Here is a 23,463-nt window from a genome sequence, read left to right as displayed (position 1 = left end):
TACTCTTCTCTAAGGAAATATTTTATTTAAAACACAGTGTGTGCACACACATTGCAGAAGTTTTGAAGGTGGTTTGTCCCTGCCAGATCCAGACTGAAATTAATAGCCAACTTAAATTGTGCTCTATATGTGTAATAAGGATTGCAATGCATTCTACTGTTGTCGTGAATTTAAAAAATAATAATAAAATCAATTTTTAAAAAAAGTAGCAGAGCCACAAATAAATGTTGGGTCATGGGATCTGAGCTCTCATGAATAAATTCATGTTTTTCTCGCTATTTCAGGAGGTTGGCCCCTTTTTCTTCCTTTGCATATGACAACATGCATTTTCATTTCCTGCCTTGAGTTGAAATTGTATGAAGCCCTCCTCAGATGCCAAGCAGATGCCAGCACCATGCTCTTAGACTTCTGGAACTATGAGCTAAATAAACCTCTTTTCTTTATAAACAACTTAGTTTCCAGTGTTACAGGAAAAAAAGACTAACAATTAAACATAAAGAATAATAATATTATGATCAGCGGAGTATGATAAATCAATGTTGTTTGGCACAGTGAGCTGAAAAGAAGAGTGAAGGTAAGAAGGAGAGAAAGAGGAAGGGAAGGAAAGAAGGAAACACATCGTCTAGAACAGCTAAATAATTGTCCAGCATCCTTAGATCACTGCCAACAGACTAAGAAGTAAAGCTTCAAGGTTCCCGAGAAACCCCTCTTATCAGAAGTTAGCCAGGGGCTGGAAGTTTCATTTTCAAAACATGGCCACATAGTTACATAATCAATACAAGAGGACAGAAAAGGGCAAAGCCCAAAGAGAAATATTTGGCTTTTTTTTTTTTCTGAAACAATTTAACATGCCTCCAACACTGCCATAGGCAAAGCTATAATCTCCCAGGAACTAAACAAAGGCCACATTAGTTATTTAAGCCACTTGCTCTTGCAGGAAATGATCAAGTTTAAATGAAGGTTATAAATTCTTCCTTTTGAAAGGAAAAAAAAAACCAATTTGAATTTACCCACTAAAAATTAGAAAAAGGATAGTAGAAACATCACTGACTTAAGTTTGGTTTTAAATATGAGAAAATTATTTTTTTTCCTAATAGCTTTATTGAATTTTTGTATACAATATCTATTATATCCTGAGGGTAACTATTTTAAAGCTTCATGAAAATTTAGCTACATTATTTGTAATGACTATCCAAAAAATATGACTCTTTGAAATTAGCTTATCTGTAACCCCCATCAGTAGTAAGATTATCCTTAACTTCTCTCTGGAAGAATAACTGTACCCTTCTCAAGTACTCAGTCAAGATCCAAAGGCTCCTTTGGATTCTTACTTGTTACAGCCGTCTGGCCTGTTGTCAGAAGGGCCCACCACAGTGTCCATGAATGTTGCAACGTTGGAAAATCCTGCTGGCAATTCATCCCATTCATCAAATTTGATGCCACTGCCCAAGGAGTAGGTGCCTTCGGCACACTTACTGCATACCTGGTTCTTCATCTCTAGATACTCTCCAGAAGCGCAGGAGAAAGCTAGAAGGCAGAAGAATATACAACCCATTAGTCACTGGAATTCTCCATTAATTTTTTCCCTTTATCCCATCACCAGAATTATTTTTATAAAACTGATCACATTACACCCTAAGAAAAGGCTTCTAATATCTGTCTTGTCGATACATACATTGCACAATCTGGCCCTGATTTTATCCAGCTCATCCCCTTGTCTCCCCCTCTTACAATCAACAAAATGCATATCATTCCCCAAATACTTCATCCTCCCTCTTGCTGTGATGGTCTTCTTTCCCAGAGATGTTGGCCAACTAACCTACTCTAACTGGTAAATTCTGTTCCCAGTTCAAAAAATGATTCTCTTCATGACTGAACACTTCAGTATACCAGGCAGTCATTTCTGCCTTTCTCTATGCCCCAAAGTATACTCTCCAGAAGACCTCCACTAAAGCATTTCTATCTAGAGAGACCACTTAGCAGGGAACATGTGACCTTCAGCTGGGGGGTGGGGGGGAAGGCCATTATTTTTGGATTCCTAGCTGTATCTGGCACATACCAAGCCTAAATAAAATGTTCAGTTAGGAGTGAGAACTAAATATAAAGGGGCCACAGAAGGGCAATATGATAGCTAAACCAGTTATCTCCATTCTGAAGCCTCAAGCTTATGTTTTCAATGTTCTCAGCACCACCCTGGTCAAATCTCCTGTCCACACCTACTTCTGATATCTTTATTTACTCTGAGAACTGCACCTAGAGATGGCAGACATGGTTAACATAGTTAACAGGGAAAGAGGCAGTTCTTCTGCTAAGTCATTATGCATTCAACAAATGCAAATCAATGTCCCTGAAGCTAAAGGCTCTGGACAGGGTGGTATTAGTGACTCAAACCTAGAAAAGGGCTTTCTAATCCTTTAATCAGGATACCAAAGAAAAAAGAACAAAATAAAATGTCCAAATTATCTGATGAAGAGAAACAAAACTTCCAGCAGAGAGCGAAGCAGCAAAGCCTCAGGTTCAGGCAAACTCCTCTTTCAGAATACACTAAAAACTTAGCCAGAGATAAAAACAAGCTAATTTTGAAAAACTAATTAAAGAATTAGAGCTAAAACCCACATTCATCCACTTACTTATCCACTGAATTAATATAATGCTTCTCTTCAAAAAACTTAATGCTGTACAATGAACTTTTAACTTTCAGATCAACATCCCCAAATAAGTAAAACATTGGAAAATAAGGAAAGGTTAGGCAAAGAATATTGAATACCAGCTACTAGTCCAAAATTATCCTAGGGATGGAGGATACAACTCTAGGACTAGATTATACCTTGTCCTAATTTCATGATCTAGAATGAGTTACTTTACCTCTTTAGGCCTTGGTTTCTGTTCCTAAAAAATGAGATAATTATTACAATAGTTGTCTTATAGGGCCATGCTGAGAAAATAAATTATAGTATAAAGTGGTTAATTTAGTGCCTGGCATATAACAAATGCTTATCACATGTTATTATAATTACTACCAGGACAACCAGTAGAAACCCAGGTAAGGAATTTTTTTTTTTTTAACAAACTCAGAATCACATGCTATTTCCCTATTATGATAAATGATATCACAAACCAAGAGCCAATATGACAAAATCAAAAAATTTTGAACTATAGCCCACAGGCCAAATCTAGCCTGTTTTTATAGTCTTAATAAGACAGCTATGTTATTCATTTTCATATTGTCTATGACTCCTTTTATAATATAATGGCAAAGTTGAATAGTTGCAAAAGAGACTGTATCGTCCACCACAAAGCTGAACATTTTACTTACTGATAAAGTTACCTTTGAAGACAATTTAGCCTGGGGTTCAAAACTGACCTTTTAATTAATAAATAATAATATTTTATAATATGTTGTTATAAGGGAGCATAAAAGCTAAAAAGAAGAAAAACTGTGTTTGAGGATCTTGTCTTTTAAACCAGTGATATTATTTCAGAGTGTTTATTGCCCTATTAAAAAGAACATCCTAAACTCTTTCAGAAGTACTGTTGAGTCAGAAGGAAAACTAAGAAAAAGTTGAAAGTGAATATACTGAGTCTTTATAATATACTAAAGTGTTGCACTTGGTACTTTACAAACAGTAAACTATTGTTATTCTTGCTAAATTTATACAGTCTCTGGGAACATGAAATTAGTAAACACTGAGCCACTTTTCCTAGTAAAAATTCAGGGTTAGCCTCTGGTCACAAGATCTCCATTTATTTCTGTTTAAAAATATTTTAGTAAGCTAGATGTGGTGGCACACTCCTGTAATCCCAACAACAAACTAGGGAGGCTGAGGCAGGAGGTTCACAAGTTTTAGGCCTCAGAAACTCAGGAAGACCCAGTCTAAAATTTAAAAAATGAAAACAGTTGGGACTATAGCTCAGTGGGAAAGCATCCCTGGATTCAATCCCCAGTAACAAGAATATCTTATTTAATATATATTGCTGATTTATTAACATTGAACAAACAGACAATAGCCCTACAACTCACGCCTCAACAAGGCTTATAAAATATAAGCCTTATAAAATATTTTCTCCAAAAGGCATATATCAGCCTTCTTTGCTTAGGATAACTATTCAGTACTTTAGCACTATACTTAGAGGGCTATTATAAGTGGCAGAATCTCCTAAGTAAATACATAAAATGGTAAAATCATGGCAACTGAATGGACCACAAAGGGATATTTGTTTATCGTATGAGAGATCAAATAAGAAGTCATTCACCTTGTTCATGGGTAACTAAAATATCTTACAACTCTGTAAATGACTAAAAACTTTACATGTACTGACTTCAGGGTTATGAATAAATCACAGCAAATGGTCAAATTTGCAAATTCAGGATCCTTGAAAAATTAGGATCAACTGTATTTACAAGAGACCTGTGAGGAAGGTTTTATGCCCATATACCAGATGAGGAAAGTAAGCCACAGGATATTTAAATAACCTGATTATAAAGGTAGCCAGTTAATAATCAGTAAAGTTAATATTCTAATCCTGGTCTCTCTTATTCCAAAGGTGTTACCCCAAAGAAAATTTAATTCGAGCAACCAGCTAATAAAAAAAAGGGTGAACAAGTCCAACTGAATTCATGATTGTACTTCACGTCATTTTTCATTTCCTGTCCTTAACTCTTAAGCAATGTTCAAATGAATTATAAAGCAATAAATAAATAAAATTTCTCAGTTTTATATTTATTATGGAATTGTTAATGTATTGTACCTAAAACATGCATTTGAGAAATATTTTAGAAGTTCCTAACTTCCATAAATCTAATGACTTTGCCTATGAAAGGAAGACCATAATAATAACTATCTCAAAGAACTTTGAGAATAAAATACTTCATTTAAAGCATCTAGCAGTGTACCATTCATAAAGACACAATAAATATTAAATACAACTATTAGTAATATAATACTAATACCTACTAGATACAGTTTAGACTTCAAGGGATTGAGTTCAGGGGCCTGGGAAATACATTTTAAAAAGATCTTGGCTACTGGATTGATGATATTGTATTTCTTCAGAACAATTATATGGTCAAAGTTAAGACTAGGCATAGGGCCTTTAATAACACAGGAGAACTAAAAAGTCTAAAGCTTTTCACACTTTAATCATTCGCTTCTCCTCAATATTTTCTTTTTCATCCTCATAGCCAACTTCAGAACCACACCTTCTGTGTTAAAATACAGTCGACTCCACGGATTTATATCAACAGCACTGCAGACTCATTTGGCAGTCACCAGCTATAGTCAGATTTTCTTCTTCTGATATCTTCTATGTCAGCCTCAGTAATTTTGTTTCAACATTGCTACCTTGGCATTTGGTCTTTGATTGGATTAAAAGACTCCTTTATTGTTATTTGTTATCTCAGGGACTACATTCTTCATTCAAATATTTTTAGAGTACCACTCAGGACATTTTCAATAGGCAGGACGATAGCTATTATATTATAGCTGTTAACTGTAGAGGGAACTGACCATGTCAATTTAATCAATTAGTCATATCTGAAATACTGTTTTTATTGTTCAAAAACCTTGGAATACTAGAGTAACTTAACTGAAATAAAGATAAGCAAACCCCAAAGTTTTGATACAATAACAGAAAGACCTTCTTGGTTTAAGATCACATACTACTTAGCAGTGGGCTCAGTCTGGGATTTCACATTCTTTACTGAAGCATCTCATGGAAGAGAGATTTTTTAAACTCAGCCCCTTGAAGTCTAACTGCAATCAGGAGGCCCCGGGCTGCACTCACTGTTCTTTTATTCTTGGTTTTATGCCTCTTCTCCCATTATCTATTTCTGCTACTATGAATCTCTAAAGGTTCAAATATGCAGGTGTGAGGAATCAGATATAGAAAAAAGCATTTGTCCATCACCAAGTAGCAATGTCTTGGGCAATTCACTTAATCCTCTTTGTCTCCATTCACATGCATTTTATTGAAAACAACCCTATTCCTTTCTCTCTGGTAGGATTGCTTGTGGTGGTCTAGTGAGAGACAGTGGAGCTACTATCTCTGTGGAAAGTAAAGAGTGATATGAAAATCCAGAGCATTGCTATGATCATGCATAGACCAGAACAATGAGCCAAATAAGTTACTGAACTGAATCATTTATGTGCTGATTTTCATCTATGATTTATGTCTAACAATAAAGAGCAACTATTTTTAATCTTTTTATCACAGGGCCTCTTAGATTTAGCTTTTCTTCCTCCAGAGACTTCATGCTTTGAAAGGTTATGGTTATCAATTACATTTATTCATAATTCATTCATTTTGCTATTTTTGTTCAATTTTTATTATTAAAATGTTTTCTAAACAGCAAATTGAAATAATATAAATAAAAGGACTTCTGACTTACTTGTTTAATGAGATGTTGATGATATAATGAACCTATGTAATTTTATACAAGAAAATATCTGGGAACCATACTATATTTAATTTATTCAGCAAAATGTCCTGAGTACCTACTATTTGTTAGGCAAATACTAGGCACTAAGGATATTTTGGTAAATAAGATAGAAATTGCCCCAACTCTCACAGAGCTTCTATGTTAGTCTGGACTAGACTGGTCTTCCTCAAAAGAGACCAAATTTACATTTCTCTAAGCTTAAAGTCATTGTAAAACCCATTTTATTTATCAACCTAAGATAATAGCTAAGTACAAAATAATTATGTATATTTATGGGGAATGTTAAATCAATTCCCAAATCAGGAAGAGCCAGTATGTCTATTTTTATTCAATTAATTAGACTCATTTAAAAAGATGAATAAGATTAAAGCCATAGACATTTTGTATTTTGACTGTACGGAGAGGTACTCTTGCAACTATTATATGATTACTCTCTACCATTAAGGGCAATACAAAGAAGAAATATAATGTGTACTTTGTAGGCCTCAAAAATAAATTTTACTTCTAGCATTCACATAGCCAATTAATTATCATTATCAGATAATTAATATTTTATGTAGCTGTTGGGTTTATTATCATGATTCTTCTCATAGAAAACAAAAAGAAAGGAGGAAATTGTATCTAAGAAAAGCTGAACAATACACTGTGCCCAGCAAATCTCAGCTCTTCTTCCTTCCCCAGTGCCCATTATGAGGATGATATGTTATTGCTATATTTTTAAGTTTTTAGTTGTGAAATTATTAATCAGAGAAAAAACATTTTTATCCCCTATTTTGCAAAATGAAAGTGAGACAGGAGGAAGCCAAAATGCTACATTACAACAGGCCACTTCTTGCTGATGTTCTCTAATTCACTTCAAACCAGTTTTTCATGGCTTGTGGGAATATTTCTTCCTTTTCACTGGAAAGTTTTTTCAATCTTTTTTTTAATAATTATTTTTTAGTTTTATGTGGATACAATATCTTTATTTTATTTATGTGGTACTGAGGATCGAACCCAGTGCCTCACGCATGCCAGGCGAGCACTCTACCACTGAGCCACACACAGCCCCCCCCCCCTTTTTTTAATCTTAAGAGGATATTTTCTTGTCAAAATATACAGGGTTGCAAGGAAGACTGGATCTACCATGCTCAATTTAAGGCTGGATGGAGATAATGGAAGGCAACACTGTTGAAATTCTAATAGTGGCAGACACTGCAATGTTCCCACAAGGGTAAATATTAATGAGCATGAAGAAGCTATGGTAGTACTTCCCTATACATTATGGGGTTTGAGGCATGATTTTATTTAAGATAGATAAATCTGTGATACACAAATTCTATCAGAATGACCCAATAGGACTTCTGAGTTTATGTGATCCAAAGCATCCCGATTCAGATTTTTAGTTTTCTCATCTGTGTGACCTTGAGCAACTTTGTTTAACTTCTCTGAAATATCAGTAGCAGACTCTCCATGACTTCTCCTGGTACCATGCAACCCAAAGATTGTACTAAGCTGAGAAATCCAATGTGTTCATTTCTTTTTTTTCTTTTTTTTTTTTTATTGATTATTTATCGCATTACATAGCTCATGATATATCATCTTTCATACATTAGACTCAAATTGTGCTTTGAACTCCCATTTTCACCCCAAATACAGATTGCAGAATCACATCTGTTACATATTCGCATTTTTACATAATGGCATATTAGTGACTGTTGTATTCTGCTACCTTTCCTATCCCCTACTATCCCCCCTCCCCTCCCCTCCCCTCCCATCTTCCCTCTCTACCTCCCCTGCTGTTGTTCAATTCTCTCCCTTTTTTTTTTTTCCCTCCCCCTTGCCCCTCATAACCTCTTATAATTTTATGTATCCTTGAAGGTCTCCTACCATTTCCATATGCTTTCCCTTCTCTCTCAAGTGAAAAATAACAACACTAAAAAATCACTCTGCCCCAGAGGTCAAAAGACATCAGTTCTATTCCAACAGTACCACTGAGCCACATTAAGTGACATGCAGAAAGTACTGTGTAAATTCAGAATGACACAACTAAATTAACAGAGCTGGATTGTTAGAGCTGAATCCTACCAATAACGTTCTGGGATTTTTCACTAAGAACTAGGGATAACGTTGTAAACCACAAAAATGTCACTTCTAAGTTCTTAGTTGTACAGTTCTTAGAGAAGCAAGAAAAAATAATTTTCACCTCTCATTTTGCAAAACGAAAGTAAGACAGGAGGTACACAAAAGAGCACGTTAATAAAAAACAAATTCTGGCTAACATTTTCTAATTCGCCGTTCTCTGAAAAGAATATTTTAGCAAAAGTATTGCCTCTACATCTCTGAAACCTGAGCCTCACATCTGACATCCTTTCCAGTGGGTCCTCAGAGCCCTCTCAGGTAGAACTAAAAAATTACCACTGCACTTCATACAGAGGATGGATCAGTCACAAGCTTCAAAGAATTCAACCCCTGGCAGGGGGTTGAACATCACAGATAATCTACATTAAACTAGCAGAGCCTATACAAAAAACTTTTCTCCTTTTAATAATCCATGCTAAAGTAGTTTTAAACTTTAAAAAAATTTAAAAATACAAATGTATTTTATTGTGGCTTCTTGACATCAATGCTTGATACAAAAGGAGACAAACCCTAGTTCCTTGTGCACAGGATAACCAAAGAATGTAGAAAAAAGAAAACAGTGAAGGTCAGGGAAAAAAAAAATATTCAGAATACTTGATGAGGTCACCAAGGGGAACATATCCAAATACCTGTGAAGTCAGTTCTCTCAACTTCAATTCTGTCCCAGAATTTTGGTTCTTATCATGTTGAATGTTTCCTCTTCCTCAGAAGAGGAAGCCAGTCACCCTCAACTATTCCTGATAGTCTCTCTGACATCAATTGCAGTTTTAAGGACTCAGTTCTTTAATCTCCTTATAAAACACTTTTTTCAAAGAAGTTTCCTCAACTACAGCTCCTACAAAATACCACAATCAATATAAATCCTGCTTCTGAGCTGTTCCCAACAGTTTTTATCTCATATCTTAAGGATTCCACTTGTGCCAGCTTTTTAACCACCACTGTGTTACTGAGAAGATTCAACTTCAACACTCTTCCCATCTGCTACTCAAACTCACCAACTAGGCCTATTGAGAATGCCTTGTTAAATAATGAAAGCATATTGTGTATCATTCACCAACAACATACTAGGCATAGACTTCCCAAACTAAGTAACTTCTTAAATGTTACTCTCTTTCTGAAAGTATATACAACTAAGAATAAAATCTATAGAAATAATTAATTTAAATGATCCTGTAAATATATGTGAGCCTTTAATGCCATCTCTTAAAAAGCCCATTTATCTATCAGGATATCAGAGTATCATTTCCATCAAGAAGGTAAAGTTAAAAGAGCCTCCAGAAGGGTATGAAGCCTTGTTCAACATGCACATGTATTCCAAAGAGGCAGTGCCCTGGGATCAAGATGGATCCAAGATGCTCAACCTCCTGTTTTCAAATCTCACCTATCACCAAAATATATGGCTTTAGGCTTTATTTCAGTTCCTCAACTGTATTTTTTAAGTAAGTAGAGGAGATAATAAAAATACTTACTTGCATCATCAAATTACAGAACTTTCTTCAGTGTTCACCACAAAGATACTCACAGAATTAACACAAATTGCCCAAAAAGTATTGCTGAATCCTAAATCAGGACCCAAATTTGCACATAAACCTTACCAGGGGTCAATTTTTTTCCAAGGTTATTCATCTGGTAACTGATGAGTCTAAACTTCAAAGTTATATCTGCATTACTATGAAGTTGTCTTGACTCTTCCTCCTTGGTAAGATCAACCTTGATAACATAAATCTATCAGGCATTTTAACTCCTATGCCACAATTAATTTATTGTAGTTCTATTGAAATGAAAGGTCCTGAAATTCAGGAATTTTTTTCATTTACTTTGTATCCATCTTGTCAAGAATATAGGAAATATTCAACAAAGGTATATTCAATGAATGAAATAAAGCTCAATAAATAACTGGAATATTTTGCTCAGAAACAAACAAGTCAGCTACAGGAAGGGCTTTAAGCCCAGAGACATACCATACCTGACTACCAACTGTGGGTGGTTGTCAATTGAACAGTGCAAAAGTGCTGCAACTAGAACTCAAAGAAAATACATGAAATTAATTAAATCATAATAAAAGTAACTTAATACAAAAATTTACTAGATTAGCCAGGCATGTATGTTTCTTTTATCTTTTAAATTTGTTATTGGATAATGACAAATTATAATTGCATATTAAGTATGGTATACAAAGTGATGCTAAAATATATCTGTACAATATGGATGACTGAATCAACATACCATTTCAAATACTTATCATTTACTCATCCTGACTAACTGAAATATCGTATCCTTTGACCAACAATATCTGGTAACCACCATTCTACTATCTGCTTTTCTACCACTTCAATTTTAGATTCCACAAGTAAATGATAACATGCTGTATTTGTCTTTCTGTGCCTGACTTGTTTCGCCTAACACAATGACTTTCAGGTTCATCCATGTGGTTGCAAATGATGTAATTCTCCTCTTGTTCAAGGCTCAATATATTCAATTGTGTGTATACCTCACAATTTCTTTATCTGTTCACTAGTTGATACTTAAATTACTTCCATAATTTGACTATGAATAATGATACAATAAATATGGTGGATCAGTTATCTCTTCAATGTACTTATTTAAAATCTTTGGTTAGATGCCCAGATGTGGATTGCTGGATCATGTGGTAGTTCTAACTTCAGTTTACTGAGGAAACTCCATACTATTTTCTATAATGGCTATATTAATTTACATTCCCACCAATAGTATACAAGAGTTTCCTTTTGTCCACATCTTCATTGATTCTTGTTATCATTCATCTTTCTGATCATAGTCTTTGGAACACATGTAAAATGATATCTCATTGTGCTTTTAAATTAAATTTCCCTAATGATTGCTGATATTTGACATTTTTTCACATACCTGATGATCTTCTTTTGAGAAATGTCCATTCAGGTTTTTTGTCAATATTTTTATTTGTGGTATTTATGTTTTTGCTATTGAGTTGTTTGGGTTCCTTATATATTTGAATATTTTTTTTTTTAAAGAGAGAGTGAGAGAGGAGAGAGAGAGAGAGAATTTTTAGTATTTATTTTTTTTTTAGTTCTCGGCAGACACAACATCTTTGTTGGTATGTGGTGCTGAGGATCGAACCCGGGCCGCACGCATGCGAGGCGAGCGTGCTACCGCTTGAGCCACATCCCCAGCCCCGATATATATTTGAATATTAATCCATTATCAGTCTAAAACATTTTTTCTTCAATTCTTTTCACTCTGCTGTTTCCTGTACTGTGTGATTTTTCTCACTTGTTAGAATCCCAAGTGTCTATTTTTTGGCTTCATTAACTGAGATTCTGGGGTCAAATGTGAAAAACCAGTGTCCAGATCAATGTTAAATGGTTTTCCCTATGGTCTTCTAGTCATTTCAGGTCTTACATTTAATAAGTTTTTAGTCTATTTCGAGTTGATTTTTTTATATGGTGTGAGATAAGGGTCTAATTTCATCCTTCCGCATGTGCATATCCAGTTGTTCTAGCATCCTGTATTGAAGACGCTGTTCTTTTTTCATTATATATTTTTGGCACCTTTGTCAGAAATCATTTCACCACAAATGCATAGATCAATTTCTGCACTTTTTATTTCCCTTAGTCAATTTGTGTATTTTGAAAGTATATGTATTTAAATCATGTTTTCTAAAAATAATATTCTTCAGAAATTAGCATAAGGGATCCTAATATACATTAGATAAAAGAGTGTATAATTGGGCTGGAGCTGTAACTTAGTGGTAGGCTTGCTTGACATATACAAGGTCCTGAGTTCTATCCACAGAACCAAAAGAAAAGAGAAAAAAAGTCTTCTGTTCTCTGATCAAATACATTTGGAAATGGATAAAATGGAATGCACTTAAAACATATAGGAATGTTCTATAAGTTTCTTAGAAATTTCCTATAAAATTTAAATCTCTTTCTATTAGGGAAATGCAGTATCAACAATTTTCCATATGTTCCAGTACTTTACCAAAGAAAATATTGACACACATTTCTGGTTTACATGAAACATTACTTGGGATTAGTATTCCAGGGAGCAGACTAGGAGAATGATACACAATTGCCATTCAATGTCAATGTGCCGATAAAACAAACAATGTATTGAATCCTGGGGGAAAAATCTGTGCTTGAAAGGTCTATCACTCTAAGTAGTGTATTTTTTTAAATCTCATCCAGTAAACCAAAATCAATTCTCTTCTCGCGGGAATATTTCTCTTCTTTCACTTCCAAACTGGAATAAAAAGCTATTGACTCAAACTGCCACCATTACTCTGCTCACTCCTTGAAAACAAAAACAAAACAACACAAAACCCACTTCATTGACATATAACTTACTGTATATTGTCAACATACACAGTATGATGAGTAATACACCCATGGAGTCATCACCACAATCTATTCCATAAACCTATAAATCTCCTCCAAAGGCTTTCACTTACTCTTTCTATTTGTTCTTCTTTTTGTATGAAATAACAGTTAAGTGTAAAATCTGCCTTAACAAGTTCTTAAGCATACAATACAATATTGTTACCTAGGCATGATGCTGTACAGCAGATCTCTAGGACTTACTCATCTTGTATAACTGAAACACTATAGCCTTTGACTGCCATCTACCTATATTCCCTATCCTCAGCCCTTGAAAACCATCATTGCACTCTATGCTTCTAGAAGTTTGACTATTTAGACTCATCATGTCATACAATATTCGTCTTTCTATGTCTGGCTTAATTATCATAATGCCCTTCATGTTCATCCATGTTGTCACAAATGGCAAAATTTCTTTATAAAAGTTAAATAGTATTCGATTGTATGTGTATACCACATTTTCTTTATCCATTCACCTCTCAATGAACATTTAGGTTACTTCTATATCTTGGCTATCGTGAGTAATATTGCAATGAATATGGGAATGCAGATATCCCTTCTATATCCTGATCTTAATACCCAGCAGTGAAACTTCTATTTTTTTGAGGAATCTATATTTGGTTTTCCATAATAGCTGCACCAATTTACATTCCCTCATTTGCATATAAAGGTTCTTTTTCTCCATATCCTTGTGAACATTTGTTACTTTTTAAATTTTTTTGGTCATATCCATTCTAATAAGTGTGAAATGATATTTCATTATGGTCTTGATTTTAATTTCCCTGATGACTAATGGTGTTAAGTTCCTTTACACATGTCTAATAGCCATTTGTGTGTCTTTTTTCTTTTTTTTTTAAACCAGGGGCACTTCACCACTGAGGTGCTGAGGTGCATCCCCAACCTTTTTTTTTTTTTTTTTTTTTTACTTTGAGACATGGTCTCCCTAAGTTGCTAAGGGCCTCATTAGGTTGCCAAAACTGGCCTCAAACTTGTGATCCTCTTGCCTCAGTCTCCCAAATCACAGGGATTGCAGGCATGTGTCATGACACCTAGAGTATGTCTTCTTTGAAAAAAAATGTTTATTTAGTTCCTTTGCCCATTTCTATATTGGGTTATTTGTATTTTTGCTATTAACTTACAGAGTTCCATATATTTTAGAAATTAAGGCTTTTTCAGATATCTGATTTACAAATATTTTCTCATATTCCATAGGTTGCCATTTAATTTCATTAATTATTTCTTTTGCTGTGCAGAAACATCTTAGTTTGATGTAATTCCAGTGGTTGATTTTTTTGTTTTCTTGCCTGAGCTTTTGGGTCAAATCCAAAATAATCATTGCCCAGACTAATGTTGTATATTTTTCTCTATGTTCTAGTTTTATAGTGTCAGATCTTACATTTAAGACTGTAATACATCTTGAGTTGATTCTGCTTATAAGGGTCTAATTTCTTTTGCATGTGGATACCTGATTTTTTTGGAATCATTCTTGGAAGACACTGTTCTCTCTTATACTCTGGAAAATTAGCTGACTATATATGCATGGGTTTATGTATGGGCTCTGTATTCTGTTTCATCAGTCTATTACCTATTTATATGCAAATGCATGCTATTTTTATTAGGGTAGCTACATAAAATATTTTGATATTAGAAAGTGTAGTACCTCCAGTTTTGTTTTTTTTCTTTTTGCTCAAAATTGTTTTGGCTACTCAGGATGTCCTGTTTTTTTCTGAATCTATTGTGGTAATTGTGAATCTTAAGGTGTTTTTTCTATTTCTTCTTTAAAAAATGACACTGGGATTTTGACAGGGATTCCATGGAATAAATCTGCTGGGTAATATGGACATTTTAACAATCATAATTCTTCCAGTCCATGAGCATGGAATATCTTTCCATTTTCTTGTGTCTGCCTTAATTTCTTCCATTGGTATTTTTAGTTTTTCAGTGTACAGATCTTTTATTTCCTTCATAAGGTTTATTCCTACCTTATTACTTTTGGAATTTTTGCAAATGGGATTGTTTTCTTGTTTTCCTCTTTGGATAGTTCATTGTTAGTGTATAGAAATATAACTAATTTTTATATGTTTATTTTGTATCCTATAAGATTGCTCAGTTCATTTACTAGCTCTATAAATTTTTTGTGTATGAAGTCTTTAAAGTTTTCTACATACAAGATCACGTCATTGTCAAAAAGAGATATCTTTACTTCTTCCTTTCCAATTTAGATGTCTTATATTTCTTCTTCTTGCCCAACTGCTCTAGCGAGGACTTCCATTATGATGAATAAATGTGACAAGACTAAGCATTCTTGCCTTATTCTGATCTTTAAAAAAAAGTTTGTTTTTTTACAATTGTGTATAATGTTAGCTGTGGGCCTATCATATATGGCCTTCATTGTGTTGAGGTAAGTTCCTTCTATATCTAATTATTTAAAGTTTATATCATAATGAGTGTTTATTTTTTCAAAATGCTTTTTCTGAATCTATCGTGATAACTGTGATTTTTTTATTCTTTGTTCAGTTAATGTCATAATCAAGTTGCATGTGTTACCATCCTTGGACCTAGGGATAAATCCTATTTAGTCATTGTGTATCATTCTTTTAATGTGCTAAATAAATAATTCAGTTTTCTATTATTTCCTTCCTTCTGCCAGCTTTGGACTTAGTAGTTTGGTTTAGTTTTTCTAGTTCCTTGATATGTAATATTAGGCTGTTTGAGATCTTTCTTCTTTTTTAATGTAGGCATTCATCACCATAAAATTTCCTAAAACTGCTTTTGCTGCATCACATAACTTTTAAAATATGGTGTTTCTGTTTTGTCTGTCTTGAGACATTCTCTGATTTCCATTTGATTTCTTCTTTGACCCAACGGTTGTTTAGGAGTATGTAGTTTAATTTCCATGTATTCATGAATTTTTCAATTTTCCATTTTTCTTCTATGTACAGACTTATTGTAAAAATGCAAGCAATTACAAATCAGTCTGTTGCAAAATCAATATTGTATTAGCATAAATGTAATTCCAGGTTTTAAAAAAAATGAACCTGATCAATTACAGACAGCAATAAACATTAAGCCACAATGGTGCTAAAGTTATCTTCTGCAGACACTGGTATGTTAAACATATTTTCCCTACAAGAACCATAGAAAAATAAAAATTTCTGAGTGGATCATTTTTGCCTTTTCTTATTTTACAATGACAGCCATATTTTTATGTAATAAGCTATGTTAACATGCTAATTTCACCAAGATAATTTTCTTATCAAGTAAAATCATATTTCTGGCTAGAAACTTTCCTTGTACTTATTTTAATGAATAATTCAACCATCAAAAGCAAATTTATATTTCTTTGAAAATACTGTTAAGCCCTGACCTTCATTTTCTCCTAGAGAAATAACAATAAAAATCAGTATTACATTATTTGCTATAGAAACCTGGATTACCATTTGAAGATATTAGCTTGCATTTGTGTGCATTTGAATAGGAATCTCCCATCCAGCCATGAGTGGGTCACATCCATCAACATTATGCGTTGTTTCAAAGGCAGAAAGCTCCTTGGCAAAGCACTTGGCTCTCTGGCCTCACAGATTAGCTTCCTCTCTTACATCCAAGTAAGACCCAGACTACATAAAAGTCTGAATCATGTTCTCACACTTCTCACTGCTATATTTGTCCAAAACAGCCTGGACATAGCTCCATAGGCATCATGGACATCAGTGAAGTTCTTGACTACTTTCTTCTAGATGAAAAGTTATGTGTCTTCTGATGGCCAGCAGTGTTCTCACTCAGGCATTCCTTCTACTCTTCACTCAACATGTCCACATAGAATGGTCATACCTGAGTGGCACTGTCATCATTGGCACTGTCAAAGCACAGAACATCTGCGGAACATTGGATACTCTTCCCCAGGGCAGAAGAGTTGTTCTGGATCACCAAAGCTATTGAGAGAGTAATCTGGAGAAGCACGCTGATTGTTGTGCCTGCACATGGGCACAGGCATATCATCATCATAGATGGCCACTCCAGCACAAAAGGGACAATTCATGGGTATCCAAAGACATCGGATTGCAGGTGGTAGAAGTGAATGTCAGGATAGGAAAAGGTGTCCCTGCAGCATTTTATAAGGACTGGGAAGCATGTTGCTTACACAAAGTCCATCTGTTCAATCTCAGCAAAGTAATTAACTGGATTCCAGTATAAGACCAATTTACCAACTGGGATAAAAGGATTATGAGGTCAAACCTTAGTGACATCAAATGGATTAAATGGAAAAGTTTCTGCCTGATTAAACAACATGACCAAGATGTAAAATTTCAAGAGGAGGAACTGTGGGTGGTAGTGGTGTTAAAAAAAGATCCTGGAGGGGCTGGGTTGTAGCTCAGCGGTAGAGCGCTCGCCTAGCGTGTTCAAGGCTCTGGGTTTGATCCTCAGCACCACATAAAAATAAATAAATAAAAAATAAAGATATTGACAACTACAACTAAAAAAATAAGTATTTTTTTAAAAGATTCTGGAGGCCAGAGTCAGCATTTTCCTGGGAAATTCTTGCTGCATTTTTAACAGAAAGGTTTTTTAATGCCCTCATCAGTCTTATATTAGAATTTACAATAAAGTGCCTCTTCATTTGCATTAACCAGCTTGAAAGTGTGTGATCCATATCCACTCATGTACTGATGTCCATTAATCCCTTGATCACTGAATAAGAAAGAAACCTGATCAGAGACTCAGGAAGCAGGTTCCAGAAGTCTCAGACCATGTCCAGATCTTCAGGTATATTTGGGGATTTCTGTTTCAGCTATGATTCATTGATGGAAACAATATGGCATCCCTGATGAAGAAAATCAGAGTATTATTTCCAACAAGATTCAAGTTTTCATCTTCTGTGTAAAATTTCACTTCAAACCCACAAGGATCATGAACTCTGTCAGTTGAGCCCAATTCTCCAGGAATATTAGAGAATCAAACTGCACTGAGAGTCCTCTTTCTACTATGCACAAATATCCTTGCCCCAAAGTATCTGGCGATGTCATGCATGAGCTCAAAGTAGCCAAAGACCCCTGCTCCTTTAGTATCCATGACTTTCTAAGGAATTCTCTCTTTGTCAAAGTGAAAGTCTCTCTTTTATTTTTCATCAGTGAAAACCACATCCTGAACAAGAAGAGGCCCTTGGGGTCCTGCTGTAATAATATTAAGTCTATTTTCTATGGCATTGGGGAAGATAATGCCAAGCAAAGTCAGCCAATCCAAAAAAAAATGCCAAATATTTTCTCTGATATAAGGAGGAGATGATTCATAGTGGGGTAGGGAGGGGGAGAGTGGGAGGAATAGAGGAACTCTAGATAGGGCAGAGGGGTGGGAGGGAAAGGGAGGGACAGGGGTTAGCAAGGATGGTGGAATGTGGCAAAGTACATGTATGAAGACACGAATTAGTGTCAACATACTTTATATACAACTAAAGATATGAAAAATTGTGCTGTGTATGTGTAATAAGAATTGTAATGCAAAAAAAAAGGTCTATCTTCTATTGGGTTACCACCTTGAGAGTAAAGACATCAGGTTTCTACATGACCCTCTGTTCCTTCCAGAGTTTCATCTGTTCATTGGCTAGATTCTGTACATCTGCTAGATTCTGTCTATCATAACAGATGCCTGATTGGCATTATGGAACATTGCAGGTAGTCTTGGGTCATGTGGCTCCCTTCCTTTTGTTACTGATTTCTAGTTTCATTCCACTATAGTCAGAAAAGTTACTTGAAAGAATTTCAATCTTCTTAAATTTGTTAAGAATTTTTTGTGACCTGGCTTTTGATTTATTCTGAACAATGTTACACATGTGCTTTAAAATAAAGTATATTCTTTTGCTATAGAGCAGAATGTTCTGTATGTATCTGTTAGGTCCATTTTTTTCTACAGGACTGTTAAAATCTGTTATTTCTTCATTGATTTTTCTATCTGGATGATATTTCCTTTATTGCAAGTGGGATATTAAATTTTCCTGCTATTATTTTATTTCTGTCTATTTCTCCCTTAAGATTTATCAGTGTTTGCTTTATGTATTTAGGTGCTCTAATGTTGGGTATATTTATAATTATTCTATCTTTCTGTTTAATTGGTACTTTTATCATTAATGATCTTCTTTGTCTCTTGTAACAGTTTTTAATTAAAGTATATTTTGTCTAATATAATTATGCATATTTCTTATGGATCATTAAACATGGGTTTTAACAATAAATTTGAGAGAAATAAAAGAGAAAAAGGAATCTCTATCCAATGCAGATGCTAATTCACAATAAGTGGGGGAAGAACAGAGGTATTTTTGACTAGACAGGGGAGTGAAGGGAGAGCAGAGAGCATGAGGGTATGAATGATAGTAGAATGAATGAGAAATTATTACCCTATGTGCATATATGATTACATGATTTGCATGTGTAACTCTACACCATATACAACCAGACAAATAAGAAGTTACATTCCATTTATGTATGATGTGTCAAAATGTAAATTGCATTCTACTGTCATGTATAACTAATTAGAATTTTTTTAAAAATATTTATTTTTTAGTTTCAGGTGGACACAATATCTTTATTTTATTTTTATGTGGTGCTGAGAATTGAACTCAGTGCCTCACTCATGTTAGGCGAGTGCACTACCATTTGAGCCACATCCCCAGCCCCAAATTAGAATTCAAAAAAAATTAATATTTTTAGTTGACAATGGATTTTTCACTTTAATTGTTTATTTATATGTGGCGCTGAGGATCAACCCAGGGCCTCATACATGCCAGGCAAGTGCTCTACTACTGAACCACAACCCCAGTCCCTAAAAATTTTTAAAAGAGAATCTATATCTAAGGTTTTAATTAACTAATCTGAACATAGCACTTAAGAAAACTAAATACTAGAAGCTTACAACCAAAGATCAGAATATAGATATATACACATGTAATCGTACTTATGTAAAAGTAATGTCTCATTGAAACCACATTAATTCACTAAATCCTATATGAGAAATAAAAAAGTAACTCAAACACATGTACTACACATTATATACATATACATGCACAAATATATCCATATATACATCCATTTCATGTCATACATTTGATAATAATGATTATTTCATATGTATTATTGATTTGCATATTATGAATTCTGAAGTACAAGATTAAACAATATCCGCAAGACAATGACCCATTTAATGCTTACACACCAAGTGAATTATATTTAAATTGTCATCCTTAATTAGAATATGATGTTAGGGTTGTAACTGAAGTCTAAGACTCAGAAATATTTGAAAGGGTAAGCAATACATGGCACATATCCCCCTTAAAAATGTGAGAATATAAAAGAGATATATTATGTTTATTTCTCTCTCAGTGTTTTAGACTTGTCTGAAAACACATAAAAGAGTTCTCTTCACATGTCATCTCCAAGGATATCCAGGTCTTCACTTCTAAGATTTAGTCTGAGGCCAAAGGGCCCTGTTTCCAAAGAAAGATTAAAAGAAGACTATCACCCAGGAAATCACTCCAGGAGGACCATTGTTTTTGATGATCTAAGAACATCAAAGGACGCTTAGAAGGTCAAGAAGAGATGTTAGAAATGCTTGTGCTTCCAGGATAAAAGAGGAGATTGACCTAATGGTGGAGAAGCCACAGGGTTCAAACTGGGGCTGTATTCTCTTGTTCTGTAATTATTACAAAGTGTTGTGATGCAGAAATGAGTGAAGTTAATGAGAGTCAAATGTCAGTTTTTGTTGTGCTTGAACCCTGTGCATATAAGGTTTATATAGGACATAAATGAATTTTGTGTTTAGACTTGGGTCCCATCCCCAAGATATCTTATTATGCATATACAAGTATTCCAAAAGTCAGAAAAAATCTGAAATCCAAAACACTTTTGATCCCAAGTATTTCACATAAAGGACAGTCAACCTGTAGTAGCTACCTCAGAGGGCTATTTTAAGATTACAATGGAATAATGACATACAGCTCCAAGTACAATGTTTGGCACATAATCACAATTTGAGAAATTGTAGGTATTATTAGCCACAGAAAATCTAAGCCACTGAAATAATCAGTTATTATTACCCTACCATCCACAACAAAACACTAATAACTGGTAATGTGGTAACAACATTACAAATTAACTGTGCTTCTAAGTTAGCTAGATCAACTAATTTACTTGTAAAGTTTATAATAATTTCTTTACCATAACAAGGAAAAAGTCATAAACCTAAGGTCATATTACAAACTACCAGAGCAAATATATTAATTATACAGGAATATTTGAAAATTCTGATTTTAGACAAAAACAAAGATAAAAAATGTCCTAGCAATCACATAAGTGTTATTGTTTTTAAAATAACTATCATTTTTAATGTAAGTAATAATTAAAAATAATTTGATTACTAGTCAGAGATTTTAGAAAAGTTCTTGCTGGAGAGTCAAATTCAAATAATCTATGGACTATTAAATAAATAATGAACAAAAGGGTCTCAAGCATCATTCAGTTGGTAATGATTACTATTCAGTCATTAATTCTGTAACAGAATTTTGAAACTTTTGCAAATACACTTAATCAATAGTGTATTGCTAAATACTTAAAATCTGACTGCCAGGGAAGAAGGCCTTTAATTTGGAGCAAATCTTCCACCATGGCAAATTTCAAACTGACAATTGGCTCTCCACATCCAGTGGTAGCCAGAACCACCAGATCATGCAAAAATGGAGTTACTACTCATAATGGTTAGATAGTCTGACAGAATTGAGTTGTTTAGAATGAAATCAAGACATCTGCCAAGTAAAAAAGTATAGATAAATACCATACAGATGTTCTAGGAAGGTAGCCAAAGCCAATTACAATAAACTGACTACATTGGTATTACTCAGGCTCTGTTTCCCTTTCCCCCCCCAATCCTCCTTACTGAGAATTGATCTCTCCTCTGCACAGGAGGCTGCCTTCTTCTCTACCCTTCTTCTCTACTGAACCTCCTGTCTCTTCAGGCTCTTGCTAATATCTTGCAGGGAGAGGTACTCAGGTTCTCTCTGTATTCATTTAATATCATTCACCAAGAAATAATGTTGTTTTTCTCATAGAATTACTGCAGTCTCCCTGAGTGCAGTGAACTCACCACTTAAGCTTAAGCTCTCCCAGCTTATAAAAGAGAGGTGCTCTATGAACAAGAAAGAATTAGTTTTCCATTTAACAAATTTACTTACCTGTATTTTCATTTAGAAACAGACTGTCTAAACTTTTAGGAATACCATTTGGAACACTGCTGGAAAAAATGTAAATCCATCTGACTTTGAACCTTAGGCTACCCCTAGACTACTTTACTGTAGAAATTCCTGACACCCCTGACTTACCAAATTAAAGAGTTTTTTTTTTAAAGAGTTTATGCATGAAAATAAATTCCACAATGTATTTCTCTGTTAACTCATAATGTTACACTTCAAATCTTATTAATTTTCAAAAGGAAAGTTATTAAATATGACCTTCAGTAATTCTACAATCTCTTTATAGGTTATACTTACAAAAAATTACCTCAAGGTATTTTTGTGGCTTTAAAAAAGAAAGGAATCCACTACAAGATGATTTTTGTGGATAGATGATAGTAATAGTAGGAAAACAACATGACTATACTTAGTGCTACTATAGTTCTATATACTTATAATAGTTCTATACATTTAAAAATGTTTAAATGACAAACTTTTAGTGATATTTACCCAATTAAAAATTCCACAGCCACATCAATGCTTATAAAAACTCAAACTCACAATAGCTAAACTGTGGAACCAATCTAGGTGCCCTTAAACAGATGAATGAATAAAGAAAATGTGGTGTGTATATATACACAATAGAAAGTTACTCATCCTTAAAGAAGAATAAAATTATGGCATTTGCAGGTAAATGGATGTAACTGGAAAATATTATGCTAAGCAAAATAAGTTAATCCCCAAAATACAAAGGCTGAATGATCTCTCTGATATGTGGATGCTAACTTATAATAAGGCAGGGGGCTAGGGAAGAATACAGTTACTTTGGATTAGGTAGAGGAAGAGTTAAGGAAGAGGAGGGGGTGTTGGGTAGGAAGGATAGTATAATGAATCAGACATTATTACCCTATATACATATATGACTACACAACCGGTGGAATTCTACAACATGTACAACCAGAAGAATGAGAAACTATACTCCATTTATGTAAGATGTATCATAGTGTATTCTACTGTCATATATAACTAATTAGAATAATTTTTTTAATTTAATTTTTTTTAAAAAATCCACTAACGATAAATTCTGCCACTCTGCCTCCAAAATTTCAAATAAAAGAAATTTTACAAATAACAATAATACTGATACTTAATACATCCATGTCTTATCACGGACTTTGCACACAAGGACCCCATGTATTCTGCTAGACAGTAACAAGATACATTCATTTCTCCAAGGTCTCATTATAATTCATTATAATTGATACCAGGGCTAATATTAAGATGTTATGGTTTAATGAGAAAAATAAATGATCAAA

The 23,463-nt window shown here is 34.1% G+C and overlaps 1 protein-coding gene and 1 pseudogene across 2 annotated transcripts in view; both read right to left on the bottom strand.

Annotated features, from left to right (window-relative positions):
- ELAPOR2 (endosome-lysosome associated apoptosis and autophagy regulator family member 2) overlaps positions 1 to 23,463 on the bottom strand; it is a gene marked incomplete at both ends in the record, with an annotated part of 165,944 nt that overhangs the window by 57,849 nt on the left and 84,632 nt on the right. Inside the window, one exon of the mRNA XM_081286520.1 lies at positions 1,332 to 1,527. Within this exon, the coding sequence (XP_081142646.1) occupies positions 1,332 to 1,527 (196 nt within the window). The remainder of the gene's footprint in view (positions 1 to 1,331; positions 1,528 to 23,463) is intronic.
- LOC308645299 (catalase-like) lies at positions 17,411 to 23,307 on the bottom strand (annotated as a pseudogene). The gene is made up of 2 exons: positions 23,289 to 23,307; positions 17,411 to 18,131 (listed from the first exon to the last, which is right to left on the bottom strand). The product of its transcript is annotated as a catalase-like (transcript).

Source organism: Spermophilus citellus, assembly GCF_964194105.1.
Source record: "Spermophilus citellus genome assembly, chromosome: 3".
NCBI classification, from domain to species: domain Eukaryota; kingdom Metazoa; phylum Chordata; class Mammalia; order Rodentia; family Sciuridae; genus Spermophilus; species Spermophilus citellus.
The sequence above is the reverse complement of the archived record's forward strand: the minus strand, read 5'-3'. Positions and strand labels throughout refer to the sequence as shown.